This window comes from Bufo gargarizans, chromosome 2 (genome assembly GCF_014858855.1).
Source record: "Bufo gargarizans isolate SCDJY-AF-19 chromosome 2, ASM1485885v1, whole genome shotgun sequence".
Lineage (NCBI taxonomy): Eukaryota > Metazoa > Chordata > Amphibia > Anura > Bufonidae > Bufo > Bufo gargarizans.
This window is the reverse complement of record NC_058081.1, coordinates 310,359,381-310,375,578: the sequence shown is the minus strand read 5'-3', so window position 1 is coordinate 310,375,578 and position 16,198 is coordinate 310,359,381. Positions and strand designations below refer to the sequence as shown.

General features: G+C 42.3%; 1 protein-coding gene across 12 annotated transcripts in view; it reads right to left on the bottom strand.

The window, feature by feature from the left end:
* GRIP1 (glutamate receptor interacting protein 1) overlaps nt 1-16,198 on the bottom strand; it is a 522,445-nt gene that overhangs the window by 18,180 nt on the left and 488,067 nt on the right. For all 12 annotated transcript variants that reach the window (XM_044280469.1, XM_044280476.1, XM_044280465.1 and 9 more), the window contains 5 exons: nt 13,496-13,641; nt 12,878-12,958; nt 9,340-9,409; nt 5,990-6,135; nt 2,096-2,240 (listed from right to left, as the gene is read on the bottom strand). In XM_044280469.1, coding sequence (XP_044136404.1) covers nt 2,096-2,240; nt 5,990-6,135; nt 9,340-9,409; nt 12,878-12,958; nt 13,496-13,641 — 588 coding nt within the window. The remainder of the gene's footprint in view (nt 1-2,095; nt 2,241-5,989; nt 6,136-9,339; nt 9,410-12,877; nt 12,959-13,495; nt 13,642-16,198) is intronic.

Genomic DNA, 16,198 nt, shown 5'->3' with positions numbered 1-16,198 from the left:
TACAATGGATGACAGTAAATATAAGGTAAATGTAAGTAAATATAAGGCAACTGTTAAAGAAAACCTGGGATGGAGGTTCACCTAAGGCTAGTTTCACACTAGCGTTCGGCTGTCCGCTCGTGAGCTCCGTTTGAAGGGGCTCACGAGCGGACCCGAACGCTTCCGTCCAGCCCTGATGCAGTCTGAATGGATGCGGATCCGCTCAGACTGCATCAGTCTGGCGGCGTTCAGCCTCCGCTCCGCTCAGCAGGCGGACACCTGAACGCTGCTTGCAGCGTTCGGGTGTCCGCCTGGCCGTGCGGAGGCGTGCGGATCCGTCCAGACTTACAATGTAAGTCAATGGGGACGGATCCGTTTGAAGATGCCACAATATGGCTCAATCTTCAAGCAGATCCGTCCCCCATTGACTTTCAATGTAAAAGTCTGGACGGATCCGCTCAGGTTAATTTCACACTTAGCTTTTTTTTGCTAATATAATGCAGACGGATCCGTTCTGAACGGAGCCTCCGTCTGCATTATTATGATCGGATCCGTTCAGAACGGATCCGATCGAACGCTAGTGTGAAAGTAGCCTTAAACATACTGATGAAGTTACACCAGTTGTTTAAGGTGAAACAGTGAAATGTCATGGAATGGCCTAGTCAAAGCCCAGACCTCAAGCCAATTGAGAATCTGTGGCATGCCTTGAAGGCTATTGTGAATCAAAAATCACAGAAAAAATGCACCACACGGATATGCCACTGACTATACTGGCTAGTCATAAATGCAGATATTAAAAGCTGAGACTTTTGGCAATATATTCCTGTCAGGAAGATATCGGAGCCCCAAGCACCACGTCACGGTTCTCAGCATGGCAAGGGGTCCTACCACTACGCTACCTATGGTGTGAACAAGGTCTGAGGGTGATGTAATCCAGCTCACAGCCAGGCTTCCACACAACCGCACCTGGTAGCCTCCATTACATAGTCTGATATGGGTGTGGCTTACAGTCTGGCTTTGTTCACATTGCACTAGTTGTCCTGCTAGGCGGTTGTGTGGAAGCTTGGCTGTGAGCTGGATTACATCACCCTCAGACCTTGTTCACACCATAGGTAGCGTAGTGGTAGGACCCCTTGCCATGCTGAGAACCGTGACGTGGTGCTTGGGGCTCCGATATCTTCCTGACAGGAATATATTGGCAAAAGTCTCAGCTTTTAATATCTGCATTTATGACTAGCCAGTATAGTCAGTGGCATATCCGTGTGGTGCATTTTTTCTGTGATTTATGATTATATTTTCATCCGCACAATGCTCTGTTTTGTGTAGGATGCCTTTGTGGTGCATGTGGACCGCGCCGACATCCTCCACCGTATGCAAAATATTTTTTGCTGGGGATAGTCGTTTGCTGCGGTCCACATGCGGTGGGGCTGCTCCCCCAATGAAAAACACGCTACAGTGTTAGGGGTTGAGCAGCTCCCCCAGATTTGCCACTATATTTCTGTGTTTTTTTCTATTGTGAATCAACACAAGTTCAACCCATGTAACTTGAAAAAGTTGGAGCAGTTTTGCCCTGGAAGAATGGTCAATTTATCATTTGCGGTGGTATGGTATCAGTTTTAAGTCTGTGCTTTGTGAATTTGTGCCAAATTTATGAACTGGCGAACAGTATTATTATTATCATAATATATTTGACACAAATGCAATGTGGTGTACGCCTATGTCTGTACAAATACATCAGGGGATTGTCTGGTGTGAAGGTGTGACAAAAGCTGGCACCAAATGTCGCACGCGGGCATCACTTGCAACATTTTACGCCACAAAACTGGCATAGCATATTTGATACCGGTAAATGTCTTCTCTGTTTTTTGTCTTAGTTTTACTGTGACACAAACAATAATTATGTTGCATCTTGAAAGTGGTACAAATGTTGTGTATATCAAATGGTACACCCCCCCCCCACCCCCAAAAATTATTCTACTCAGAAGAAAAACACAAAGGAGGGGAATACTTTCACAAGGCATGTTATATAGACTCAGATGGGTGGAGAGATAGATAGATAGACATGCGGTTAGAAAAACTGAAATAAAGATAGATATGAGATAGATAGATAGATTACCTTTCTGCTAGTCCACCTTGAGTAAGGCTTGAAATGATAATTGGATCGAAAGGTTCTTCAGTTCCTGAAATTGTAATTCCTAGGGGCCCTCCATACCTCTTCAGCTCTACTGTGTAAATTATGGCTCCGCTGCTCTCCTGTTCATCTAAAAGTGTGAAAATTGTGTCTCAGTTTCACTGCTGGGATAATTTGTAATTAACAACAAACACTTGGGAAATTAATGTCCTTGCATCTTTATTAGTCAGTATGCCATCCCTGTATCCTGCAGCCAGACATTTAGGTTTAACTGGGGTGATACATATTTTCTCCACTTGAGGATCTGGCAATCATTTACAAACCCTGCTGGCCATTAAACTACTGAGTGTCCATGTTTCCTGCCTCAGTGTGGAATAAGATTGCCAGGAAAATGGTAGAATCTCTAGGCATCTCCTCTGCCTTGTCAAAGTCACCTATTTGTGTACATATAACACCATTAACCAGCCATTTTTTTTCATTTGTTAAGCAATCTATATTTACATTTTTCCTATATTTACATTCACGGTGGCACTGAAATTCTCCACAAATAGCTCTGCATACATTAGGCACATTTACAAATGTATTACACCGGTTTTCTGGTGCACAAAGGTTGAAACTGAAAATGGAACACCTGGAAAACATAATGAGAATGAGCTGAGACAAAGTATAACCTGCTATAGTGGTGCTTGGTCAATGATCATACAGCCAATTTTGGGTACTGCAGTAGGCAGGGTCACATTAATACTGGGTGACATCTCCCCTTGCTGTGATCCAGGCTGCCACTCTGGCATGATAACGGTCATACCGATGTTGGATATCCTCCTGTGGTCCTGGACATACCAAAGGGTTTCCTCCATAAATACCAGACAGGAATGGTCATGGTAGCTAATGATGCCCCACACAATGACACCTGATTTTGGTCCTTGTGTCTGTGCACAATGTATGATGGCAGTAGGCACTCCCTAGTCTCCCTGTGAACTCTGATGTGGCCATTAATGGCAAATAATAGTGTTTAGTGATGAAAGCAGAGTCTGCCTTAGGGTCCATTCACACGACCGTATTATTTGTTTCCGTGTCCAATCCGCATCCGTTCCGTATTTTGCGGAATAAAATCGGCCCTATTCATTCCTATGGGTGAATTAAATTAGCGGACAACATTCAGTATGTTGTCCGCCACCGTGTTTCCGATTTTATCCACCGCAAAAATATGAAGCATGTGCTATTTTTGTCCATAGAAATTGGTCCGCTCCCCCATAGAAGTTAATAGATCCGCAAATATTGGATGACATACGGAATGGTTTCCCTATGTCATCTGATTTTTGCGGATCAGTTTCCGTTTTTTTTATTTAAATATTTTAATGAAGGCTCTGCCCTCAGGGTTTTTTTTTATACTTTTTTTAATACTCATCCGTTTTTTGCAGACTGTTTTTTGTGGATGACATACGGAAGCCACTCTTCCGTTTTTTGCGGACATGCAGATCCGTTATTTGCGGATCCGCAAAACGGAACGGATTACATACGGTCATGTGAATGTAGCCTTATACAAATAGTGGGCACATCAGAGTTCGCTGGAGGGCTGGAGAGTGCCTACTGCTATGATATACAGTGTGTAGACACACAGGACCAACATCACGTGTCATGGTGTGGGGCACCATTAGCTACCATGGCCGTTTCTGTCTGGTATTTTTGGAGGGAACATTGACCAGCCTTTGGTATATCCAGGACATTGTGGAACCAATCCTTTTGCCTTTTTTTGACTTAGGAGACATGGTGTTCCAACAAGATCACCTCTGTCCACGCACTACCACAGATACACAATGTGCTCCTTAGGGTATCTAGCAGCGGTTCTGGTCAGATTTATAGCCAGATCTCTCCCCATAAAGAATGTCTGAGACTGGATGGGGCGATGGATCTCCCATGCACAGCAGTCAACAAGCACCTTGGCTGAACCAAAGGGACAAGTTGAAAGAGCTTGGAATGACCAACCACAGGAGGATATCCAGCATCTGTATGACCACTACCATGCCAGAGTGCCAGCCTGTATAGCAGCAAGGGTAGATGCCACCCAGTATTAATGTGACCCTGTCTCATGATTTACCTTGCTGCAGAACCCAAAATAAAGGGTGCACCACCTTGGTTATGTGATCATTGACCAACCAGTCTCAGTTCAATCGCAATAAGTTTTACAGGTGTTATTTAAAATTTCTGGTAGTGCAGCATTTTTCACAAAAATGTCCAACTTTTTATGATTCTCTGCCACTTGCGCCACTTTTTAAAAAGCACAAGGGGACAGTGACACCACAGCTTGACACAATTACAATAATTTATGTAAGAAAACAGGTGTAAATTATAAATGAAATTTACACCAATCCAAAGCTGGTGCAGATTTCAGTTTATGGTGCACACAAGAAGTGACAAATTTATTGAGAGACAAACACCTCTTAATAAATTTGTCGCATTTCGCTCTGCCATCATTTTTGCCCAAACTGTCTGTCTGTACCACATGATGCTCTGCAAGGACTCCCATGTTTTATTGGGTAATTTTTAAGGCCCCTTTTCACACAAGCGAGTTTTCCGCGCGGGTGCGAAAGCCGCCGGACTAAAAAGTCCTGCATGTCCGACTTTTTAGTCCGGCGACTTTCGCCGTGCTGCGCCGGAGGCCAGGCCCCGTCCCCATTATAGTCAATGGGGATGGAGCGGCGGTCCGGCGGCTCGGCGAAACAGCGGAAGGACGGATCCGACAGGGAGACCAGCCTGCCGGATCCGTCCTGCCGCAAGTGTGAAAGAGCCCTTAAAGGGAACCTGTCTTCAACTTTCTGCTGATCTCACTGAGTGCAGCATAAAATAGTGACAGAAATGCTGATTTCAGCGGTGTGCTACTCATGAGCTAAATGTAAGTGGTTGCTGAGAACCAGCATCATAATCATTGCAGCCCAGGCCTTGGGAAGAGTCAAATCTACCTGAGAAGAGTCCTGGTTATCCATAATCTTCTGCTCTCCCCGACCCATCTGCTGATGATTGGCAGTTCTCTCCTAGAGAGAAAGGGAGAAAACTAGGTAGAAGACTGTCAGCCATCAGCAGGTGGGCAGGAGAGCAGGAATTCATGAGTAACCAGGACTCTTCTCAGGTGGCCGGGACTCTTTTCCAGGCCCAGTCTGCAATGGTTGTGATGTTGATTCTCGGCAACCACTTACTTTTAACTTATAAATGACCGACCGCTGAAATCAACTCACCTCTCTACTTTATTCTGCCGTTAGTATGGGCAGCATAACGTTGATGACAGGTTCCCTTTGAGGTTCAGTTTTATGCTCCTATTTATGAATATTGTAGACAGCACCTGGACCATTAAAAGATGCATAATTTTTTCTGAATTCTACCTTTTCAGGGGGGTTCCTCGGAAAATTACAGCCTAGTGGGCATCATCCCCTGTGTTGTCCAAAATAGAAATCGGTAATAAAAAACTTCCAAAGCTGTGCCTGTTACATGCTGGTCAGGAAATATTGCCACACACAGATACATTGTGCTGTAGGGATTTATAACACTGGATGACGAAAGACTCATATTCGTGCCCAATCCCACAGATCAAAAATGTATCTTAAGCTAGGGTCACATCTATGGTGGAGATTCTGGCAAAAAAAGGATGAAATACCACTGCATGCAGTTTCATATTGTCCAACAAAAAACTCGTATTCAGGCCAGAAACCCAACGGACCCCTTTGGACGGGATCTGGCTGGTGTCCAGCATATGCAGGATCCAGTGATTCTGGTATTCTATTCCTATGCTGGAACAGAATACCTCAATTTGGCTGAAGATGTGAACCTAGCCTAATTCTGCACAAGAAACTACACTAGCAGAATGAAGCAAGGCCTGTCACCCACCTGAGTTATCTTCATCTTTGCGTATTTTCAGCTTAACAAGATCTTCACATTGCTGTAATATCTGAACTGCATCCTCCATGGAGCAATTGTCCAGCCGGATGTTGTCTATGGCAAGTAGTTTATCCCCCAGTTCCAGGGTGCCTGTGCTGTTTTTATGAAGTCATAGCTATTAATGTACATAATATTAAAAGAAAATTCATCAAGTTCACCTCACGTAATTTCAATGTGTTAGATGGATAACGCCCCCCCCCCCCCCCCCCAAAAAAAATATAAAAAATAAAAGAAAGAACTAAGATATAAGAACATAAGGGGTAATTATTAAGACTGGATTTTCAGACGCCAGTTTTAATAAGTCCTTTAACTGGCGGTGAATCCACTGAAGTTACATAGAGGCGCCAGCCTCTACATAACATCGGCATATCCACCTCCAATTCTAAATGTAAGGCCATTTCCTTGCTGGCTTAAATTTAGACAATTTTCAAAGCCTAAAACCGGCCGGCCCGTCCCCTTTTCCGCCCAGCATTTTTTTTTATAGTTAATGACCCCCATAGTTCTATATGCTATAGTTCAAGAAATAAATCCCTCTAGCCCATAGCCTGTGTCTGAAAAATGCACCTTGGCCCCATTCGCCTGATAGCTGTAGTATCAGACACATCTCGCGGACTGCAGTAGCGCAATTTCTGGGGGGAAGGGGGAAAAGCAGATCCATTTTCTCATTTCAGAGACAAGCCCTTTCAAGGAGGGGAAAATAAATCTTCCCAACTGCACACCAATCATTTAGACAGTTTTTTTTTTTTTTTCACGTACTCCATCATACAACTGCCCATGCACTCCATTTTATTCATATACGTTCCCTCTAAATCTGGTATTAACATACCACTGAGCAGTAACTTCTGCAGTTTAATAACTCTCAGTGAAAAATTATTACTGTTAGAATTGCAAATGTGGCTGCAAAAGGAGCCCCCTGTCACCAGAGCTTTTCTAGGTAAAATATGTTTCACCCAATGATTCATTTCTCAGTAAAAGGTCTGTGAAAACTCAAGAGCTTAGAGCAAAAAGAAAAAAAAATAATCACAAAACGCTTTTCTGTTCTTATAATATAAAGCAATTGTCATATGATTAAATTTGACTGTTAAATCAGGAAAAACGTCAAATTTCAATTGATATCATTTAAAATATGCTTGCTTGTATAGATTATGATCACATACTTTTTATGGCACCCCTGGTGTTCTTTTGAATCCCTCTCAGAATATCCCTGTGAATATCCCTCAGAATAAACCTAATGTGTTCAGTCATAGTGAGAAGCCGCTTCTAGTGCTCCTATTAAAGTGCGCTGCAATAACAAGATTTGTCCACTATAGAGTAGATGGAGCTGTGTAGTTCCAGCACCCATTTCCTTCTAAAACAGCTGATCGGCATGGTCTCAGGGTGTTGGACCCTTGCTGATCAGATATTGTTGGCCTGTCCTCAGCACAGGCCATCAATATAAAAGGGGTGTACAAACCCAGGCCATGTTTAAATTTCTGTCCTAACATTCTGGATTGTATTTTTTATTTTATATTCTGGATTTCTTTTATTTTTCATTTGACATTGTTCTATTCTGTTCTATTTTTAATATTTTGGGCTATGCAACCATTATCATTTAGTTTGTATTTTATTTTGGGGTACAAGCAAAATAAACCCGCAATTCCTTCATGTTTTCTTTACCCTGTTCAGTGACCTAAACGATGTGTATAGATATAGAACAGGTTGTTGGGCACATAGGGATACTAAATATGTGAGGGTTATTTCATAAAAAAATGTGCTTCATGTAAATTTTTCTATAAACTATATTTTTTTTCTCACATATGGACTTTGACTTTACATTTTTCTTAGTAATAATATGTTGACATACAAGCATGAAACACGTGAGACAGTGTTGTGGACCTTTGCTTGGTCCATGGTTGTTTTGAGATTGACACCAGCCTTGGCAATTATACCACTAGGACCCGCAATCACCCCTACAAGTGGGCTTCCTCCCTTGTACAGTGCTGCAGTCATGTTTGATCACAGCACAGAATGGGTTAACTGCCGGCATCAGAATCAGGATCAGTTGCAGAAGAGGCAGAACTTCTATTGCAGCTACTGACAGGCATATATGATATACATTTTCGTTGGTCAAGAACTTGTTAAATGATTCCAATTGAAAACTCGTTCTGTTTTGTGTGTACTACTGGAGTAAATTAATATTTATTTGTGAGACAACTGCAGAACAGAAAAGGGGATAAGTGTCTGAGCGGCGGGGGTCTGAGCGCTGGGGCAACAGCAGATTACTAAAACGGGGGCCTATGTTCCTTTAGAACCGGTGTAGAGGTTGGGAGTAGTAGTTTTTTGTCACGGTGTTCTCCCTCAGGCCATTGCTCCCTGGGGATCGGTGCCGTGGAAATGTAGTAATGAATGAGGCCAGAATTAAATGCAACAAAGTATTTTACTAAGTGCAACATAGTACTTCAAACACATTAAGTAGCAGCAGATTTCAAGTGCATAACTTCTCTGGCACCAGTAAGGATTATGGAGGCAGGTAGGATGATAGTAACGTTCTTGGTGATGGGTGTCTTGGCTGTAATCCCTCACCTTGCAGCAGTGTCTTTAATGCTGGTTGTAGCAGTTCAGTCTGCTGTTTAGTGTCTCAAGGTTTAATCTGAGCCAGGTTTGAGTTGTTTTGTCAGGAGAATTGGGAACATGAGAAGGAGCTCTCACTTGTGCTTCCTCACCATACTGTCTCTCGACAGCAGCTCCCACCTCCTGGCAAGAAGCAGGACCAGCCCACTCCTACCCGGTTAACCCTTGCTATCCATATCTTTAACTGGAAGATACGGCCAAATAAATTTAAAAATACATAACATTATAATCTAAAACTATTTAAACTTTTAGTACCCCCAGGTTTGGGGTTCTACAAGGGATATGTTGCTCACATATCAACATCAGAAGCATTAACATAGAGTGTGATACCCATAATAACCTTCACAAGCTCCTCTAGCAGCAGAAAAATCATGGAAGAATCTATATTTATTACAGACACAGGACCTAGCTTTACAGCCTGTGTTTTTAGGAGTTGTTAACCACCCTGAATATATGTTGTACATGAGTGAGGATGATAAGGAGCACTACATGTAGAAGATGCTTATTTATGTAGGTTCTTTCTATGGCACCTATTCATCTCTGCTGCCTGGACATGACATATACAGTAGATCCAATGCATGGTTCTTGGAGAGAAGATTTTCAGATGATCATCCCAGCACCATAGCGAATAAACACATACGGGCTGTAGAAAGTGCTATGAAATATTCATTCTGTAATATAACACTCACCGATGGGCCACACTGCCTTTCTTTATATCTGAAATAACCAGAGGATCGCCGGTCTTCCTACTGGATGGAGCTGGAAGACAGAGAACAGAGTAAGGTTTTGACACTGATTATTCCTAGAATGGTCATATTTTGTAGATTTATCTCAGAAGTTGTAAGAAAGAAGGGTTTATGTGCATCTAAAAGGAAAAGGGCGGCAGGCAGAGACTTCTGGAGTGAAAACGAAAACTGGGGCAGCTGTCCATTCTAATCTGAAATCAAATTACTTGCTATGGGCAACTTCGCACTTTAGATTGTACAACTTGCGTAGCACACTTACGAGCCTCGTGGCCATGGAGTAGGGGCTGGAAGATTACTCTCTTATACATTATATATATGGAAGAGATATAAAACATATTTTTGTAGTTATAATGTTTAAAATAAATGTTGAAAGCACAGTCTACCGGTATATACTTAATGGCTACTGTAATCATCTATGGCAGATACTGTATGGTGGAGCATTAGCGCATACTTTTGTTAGTATTTCTGGATGATGACCTGTAAAACTCATTCCACAAGCTAATGCTGTAGAGCAACTTAACAACACTTTTCTGAGCCTTTAAATGGCATCTGTCAGCAGATTTGTACTTAGGAAACCTGCTGATCTGCTGCATGTGCACTTGCCATTTGAAGGCATCTGTGTTGGTACCATGTTCATATGTGCCCGCATGGCTGAGAAAAATGATGTTTAAATATATGCAAATGAGCCTCTATGAGCAACAGGGGTGTTACCATTACACCTAGAGGCTCTGCTCTCTCTGCAACTGCCTCGCCCTCTGCACTTTGATTGACAGGGCCAGGCAGTGAAAATGTCCTAACGTCTGGCCCTGACTTCCTCTAAAGTCAATGCAAGTGTAGGGGGAGTGACAGTTGCAGAGAGAGCAGAGCCTCTAGGAGTAATTCCAACGCCCCTCATTTGCATATATTAAAACTTAATTGTTCTCAGCAATGCGGGCACATATGAACATGGCACCAACACAGAGGCCTTCAGCTGCCAAGCGCACATGTAACTGGTCAGCCAGTGTCATAAGGACAAATCTGCAGATGCCCTTTGATAATAAAACTGAATTAAACTCCTGAAAATGCAAGCACTGTTATGTAAATGAGAGTCGTCCGTGCCATACACCTCAATACATTACAAATCAGCACATGCTAATAAAAGAAATAAAAATAACATGAATAAAAAGCAGCCTATTAATGATATTAATCATTAGGAACTCAGAAACACTGTTGCAAAACCCATACCATAAGCGTGTACATGTCGCTGGGAAGTGTTTCTTCTGCTTATATTTATAAGAAACATGACATTAATACAGAAATGAATCTACAAACAGAAGCAAATGTTGTGATATGAGCCTCCGTTAGCATATGTGGGCCTCTAATAACACGGAATACATCTGCGCTTGTACGCCAAATTAAAAATCTGTTCATCAAAATGACAGCCTCTGTTTGTAACAACAAGCTGTTGTGCTACATCGTGCCTCTCAGCGCTGGCCCAGTGACTTTAATGACTTGTTAGCCATGCCAGCTTCCTGCCATACCCACTGGGAAATAACCCGATAGCTCCTCACTTGACATTATCGCTGGTCCGTTAAGTGAAAAGGAGACAGTAGTAACTTAACTTAAAGCTCTCCAGCCTATATCTATGTCCCACAGCTGACCCCATCCATAATTCATCAGTTCCTGTCCTACGCATACTGTGCTTTTCGCTATGCATCTTTAAGTGCCTTCCATTGTCTTTTATTCAGCAGTTTGATCTTTTCAATCAATGCCATTACTGCCTCATATAACATTTGTTTCTAGCTAATCCATGCAATGTGTCATAAGGCCCCAAGGGGGTGTTCAGCATCTGTATCGAATAGTTAAACATCTATATTAATATATTAATATTTCCACTAGATGTATTGTACATAAAATGAGTGATCGATTGGTTGGTTATTGAATTATGGACAGGTCATGATGCATTCATCTATGGATCTAGTTTTTCATAGAATCAGCTGCTCACATCAAGTTTTTGTCCCTTGTTTGGCATATATGCTGGGGGAAAAAGGGATAGAAAAGTGTGGTACACTATGCTTTTACATCCTGCAAAGTCCAGCAAAAAGCATAAACATTACAAGTTTTTCAGGTTTTTTTTTACGGTGGAACCCTATGGTGACAGATGTATGGCATCCATTCAATGTATACATAAGAGGTGGACTATCTGTAGACCCTACAGGGAAATTTTCCAGTAGGACAAGGCCCAATGGGCCACCCAAGCTCTCCTCTTGGCTGCAAGCTGGATACATAATAATCTGGAGCTCTGAGTATTAATTAAAAGGGTTATCCAACATTTTATACTGATGACCTACCCTATAAAGGCTTGATAAAGGCTATGTATTAGCCGAAACGTAGCAACTCTTTTAATACGTTTTTGCATGTAAGCAGTTCCCAATAAAGGGATTTCTTTCACCGGACATGCTGCCTCCGTTATCACTTATTGGACTCTACATGTAGGAGCCTTTATGGATCTAGGGCTCCAGGCAGGCTGCTGCATTCCGAATGACCGCAAGATCGGTAAGTGCGACTCTATATTACTACTATTTCTACCCTATGGATGGGTCATCAGTATCGATCGGTGGGGGTCCGACACCCAGGATCCCTGCCGATCAGCTGTTTTGAGAAGGCATTGGGAGTCTTGTGAGTGCCGCTGCCAATTAGCAGCTTACCAAGTACAGCGTCGTAAATTGTATAGCAGCTGTGCTTGGTATTGCACTCAGCCCCATTCACTTCTATGGGGCTGAGCTGCTCCTAGGCCACGTGACCCATGAACGTGTCATCACTGGCCTGGGAAAAGCAACGAGAAGGCAGCAGTGCTCACAGGAGCGCCGGTGCCTTCTCGAACAGCTGATTGTCGGGGGTCCCAGGTTTCAGCCCCCACTAATCACATACTGATGACCAACCCAGAAGATAGGTCAGCAGTATAAAAATGTCGGAAAACCCCTTTAATGCTAGGAGCATAAAGTACTTAGGCATTTGTATGGCAGCTGCAGGTGCCCTCCTGCATTCAACTGTATCGCTGTCCTCAGGACTGTGATACAGTTGAATACTGCATAGGGGACGGCAGTATTTTGTCCTGCACTGTGGTATTTGATTCTGCAGGAGCGGTATTATGTGCTGCACTACAGTATTGCTAGTCCCATTTACTTGTGTTGGTCCAATCTACTTATGTTGCTGCACTTTTTGTCAATCTGGACCCACCTACAACATGGGGCCTCTTTTAGTTTTTTCCCAGGGCTGCTTTAAATTCCAAGTCCACCCCTGGTGTACATCATGTGTATACATTAAATGTGTGTCAAAAACCTCACGGGAACACAGCCTTAGAATCATCCTGAAATAATGTGGTCTCACCAGTGCAAGTATCCACTGATATCTAATTAGCATGGTCTATATGGGCTATTTTATACATAAAGATTGATTGGAGAGATTAGAATGTGAACCTATAGTCAACACATATACTTACAGCTAATGGTGATGCCAAGCTCCACATTGTGTTTCTTTGGTAGTTTAACATGGAATGTCCCACTGCTGGGTATCACAGACTCTAGAGAGGAAGGAGACCAATATAATATACCATCAGTCAGAAAATTTCATGGTCCCACAATGAGCGGAGCTATGTTCAGCTCGAAGGAGTGTCTACCACTAACCTCATACAAGAAGTGAGGTTTTACATTTCAGGACAGAAGAAACTGTCATCAGAATACATGAAATGTCACCTTTTTGGGGCTTTGACTTGTGGATGCAGGGACAGTTTCCTCCATACTAAACGTTTGAAATGCTGGTCTTCATTCTTTGTAATATACACAATACATATGTCTGCTATGCCCACCTACTCTAAACCAAGCAAATATTGGCCGGTAATCAGACAAAAACATCATTGAGACTTTCTTGTCATGTATAAAGCCTCTACTAATCTCTAGATAACCTCACACCTACAGTACTGTACCTTATTAGTGACTATGCTGTGGCCTATACTACATAAACCGCTTACAGAAGACCAATGTAGGTGGAAGTCTGTCATCCAGGATATGTTCAGTTCTAATCAAATACATTAATAGCCAAGTAAAATTTCTGAACTAACCTGCAACATCAAATTCTATTTCCAGGGTGACTTTCCCAGCAATGGTTGCATCTCTTAGCAGTTGATTGGCCTCTTCAAAGGTGCTGTCCTCTGTCTGAACCCCATTTATAGCCATGACTCGATCTCCTACCTGTATCACTCCACATCTACAAGGAGATACAGTTTTTATTCATGGAATAATTTGTACATCAACAGGAATAGAAACAGAAGTGAAATGTATAGAGGGACCTCCTGTGCGAATTCCCCCTGCAAGGTAAAACCACAACACCCTAAATCTATGTAGAAAGGAACCTGTGAGGTTCAGATGTCGGTAAAATGTCCCAAAGAGGTAATTAATAATTCAAAACTAGCATTTTCTTTGGATGTGATCAGAGCTCACACATAGTGCTGGCTGATGAAAGTTCCCCAATGGCACAGAGAATATTAGAGTCCCCAATGTGGCAGCCCCTTTCAGCGCATGTTCTCATTTGTAATTAATATAGCCTGCGGCCCCCCGATGGAAAAGCCTGCATGATAAAGCCTCTGGAACTTGTTAATCTTCTCGTACCAGATCAAGAACATGATATTTTATTGTCAGGACAGAAATTTCATTATGTGCTGCACGCAGAGTGAATGATCCTGCATAATTTATTAGGAGCCAAGAAAAGTATTACAAACAAAAAAGCTTTGATAAATTTGCTGTCCGAAAAAAAAGATTTTTTTTTGCTCAAACAGAAGAAAGAGAGTGAGCTGCGCCGTGCCCATTCACATGATCATTTGGGGAAAGCAAAGGCTCCAGCGAGTGGGAAAAGAGCCTGGATGTGTGCAATAAAAGCAGTCCAACCTGGCAATTTCACACTGCAGGCAACTTCAGTCACTGCATGAATATTAATAGTCCTCAGTGTATACACCTACACTGTAAAGAGTAAGGTTCCCCTTGCTTTGAAGCGGTAACCCACAAAACCCAGGGGATATACAGATTTCGTTTTTCTAGAATGTTAGAAATGAGCATTGCATTCTCTGTATACATGCCGCAATCAGGTATTAATTAACATGAAAAAAATAAGTATCCACAAAGCACTTGCATCAAATAAGGAATACCGTAGGCAAGGGTGTACTCCGATCTCATATGGCACCATAGCAAAACTTAATATGGGTCCCCTGCCCCAACCATTTTCCCAGTACCTGTACGTCAATCATTCCCAGGCAATGTGGAAAGAAAAGCAGGATGCCCCAGAATTCTGATAAATGTAATTTTTTTTTAAAGTGTAAGAAATTTAAATTTAAAAAAATGTAGGAAAAGTCACACTCGGCCTCACCCATTTTATCTGACTTCTATGTCAGACAACAAAGAACGGATGCTTCATAAATGCTCATTCTAACCACATTATTTATTAATGTATTTATACCAGACAACTGGAATAAATATAGTGATAACTCTCCCACATCCAGAACTACGTTTCCTGCTTCCCTTCACATAATATTTTAATAATATACTACTAGGGGAGCTCGCTTCATAAGAATTTATACAGTTACTATTGTCTGTAATGGAAGCTGTAAACATCTCTTTGCACTGAGTTCCCTCCAGTGGAAGCTGCATGAAAATGCAGTGTTTTCACGTTGGGAAGAGAAGTAGTAGTTGAGCCCTGTAGTAGTCATGTGGTCTGCCTCTATGCTAGGCATGCCACTGCTTATTGGCCTCATGTATCAAAAACTAGCTCAGAGGAAACTGAAGGAATTAAAGGGAGCCTGTCACCTCCATATGGCCATATACAGCGCTTACATGGCTCTGTAGCACACCTATACAGGATTGTAACAGTACCTTTGTACCGTTACAATCCTGTATAGGTGTGCTACAGAGCTATGTAAGCACTGTATATGGCCATATGGAGGTGACAGACTCCCTTTAAGGTGTCATCAAGGAATGATAAAGTGATAATGTATAATAAGTATATAAATTAGAAGGTAACAGCTGATCAGCAGGGGTACAGGGAGTCCAATAGGCCATTAAAGGGGTTGGCTCATCTCACACATGGTTGGCATATTGCTATCACTAGTGTTGAGCGAGCATGCTCAGCCAAACTGCTGTTCGGCTCGAGCATCGCTATGCTCAGCACATTGGAGTGCTCGGCCGAATACTGCAGGTACTCGAGTACAATTTAATACAATAAAAGTCAATGGGAGACTAATAGTCTTGTCATAAGACTATAAAACCAATAGATGGCACTGTTCATGAGTAGTGTAGATCGTGAATTTTCCATGCAAATGGTTTTTCAGCTGAAAAACAAGGCAGATTTTGCTCATTTACATGTCTTTCCCATATGCCCATGTTTATGCAAATTTGTTTTTACATGACAAAACTGTATAGAAAGGTGATTGAATATTATGTTAGGACAATCACCCTAATGATATTGATCTAGGTGCACAGGTCCACCCAAGCCATCCAACAGATCTGAAGTAACTTTAAGGCTTACTGGCTCTCAGTCAGATGAGAGCTGGTTTGGAATGTCTCATAGTGCAGAAGGCTGCCATTTTAAGGTATGCTGACTAAGCCGGTTATCTGTCTCATGGATAGATTGATGGCTTGCAGATACCTGGCTTTTAGCATATAGCCCTTGTGTGGTTGTCTATTGTATGTTGTAGATAAAGGAGTCCAAGACGCATCCAGCTATCCTCTTAATGCTGTTTCCAAACCATTTTGATAGGGTTTCCAATCAAATTTCG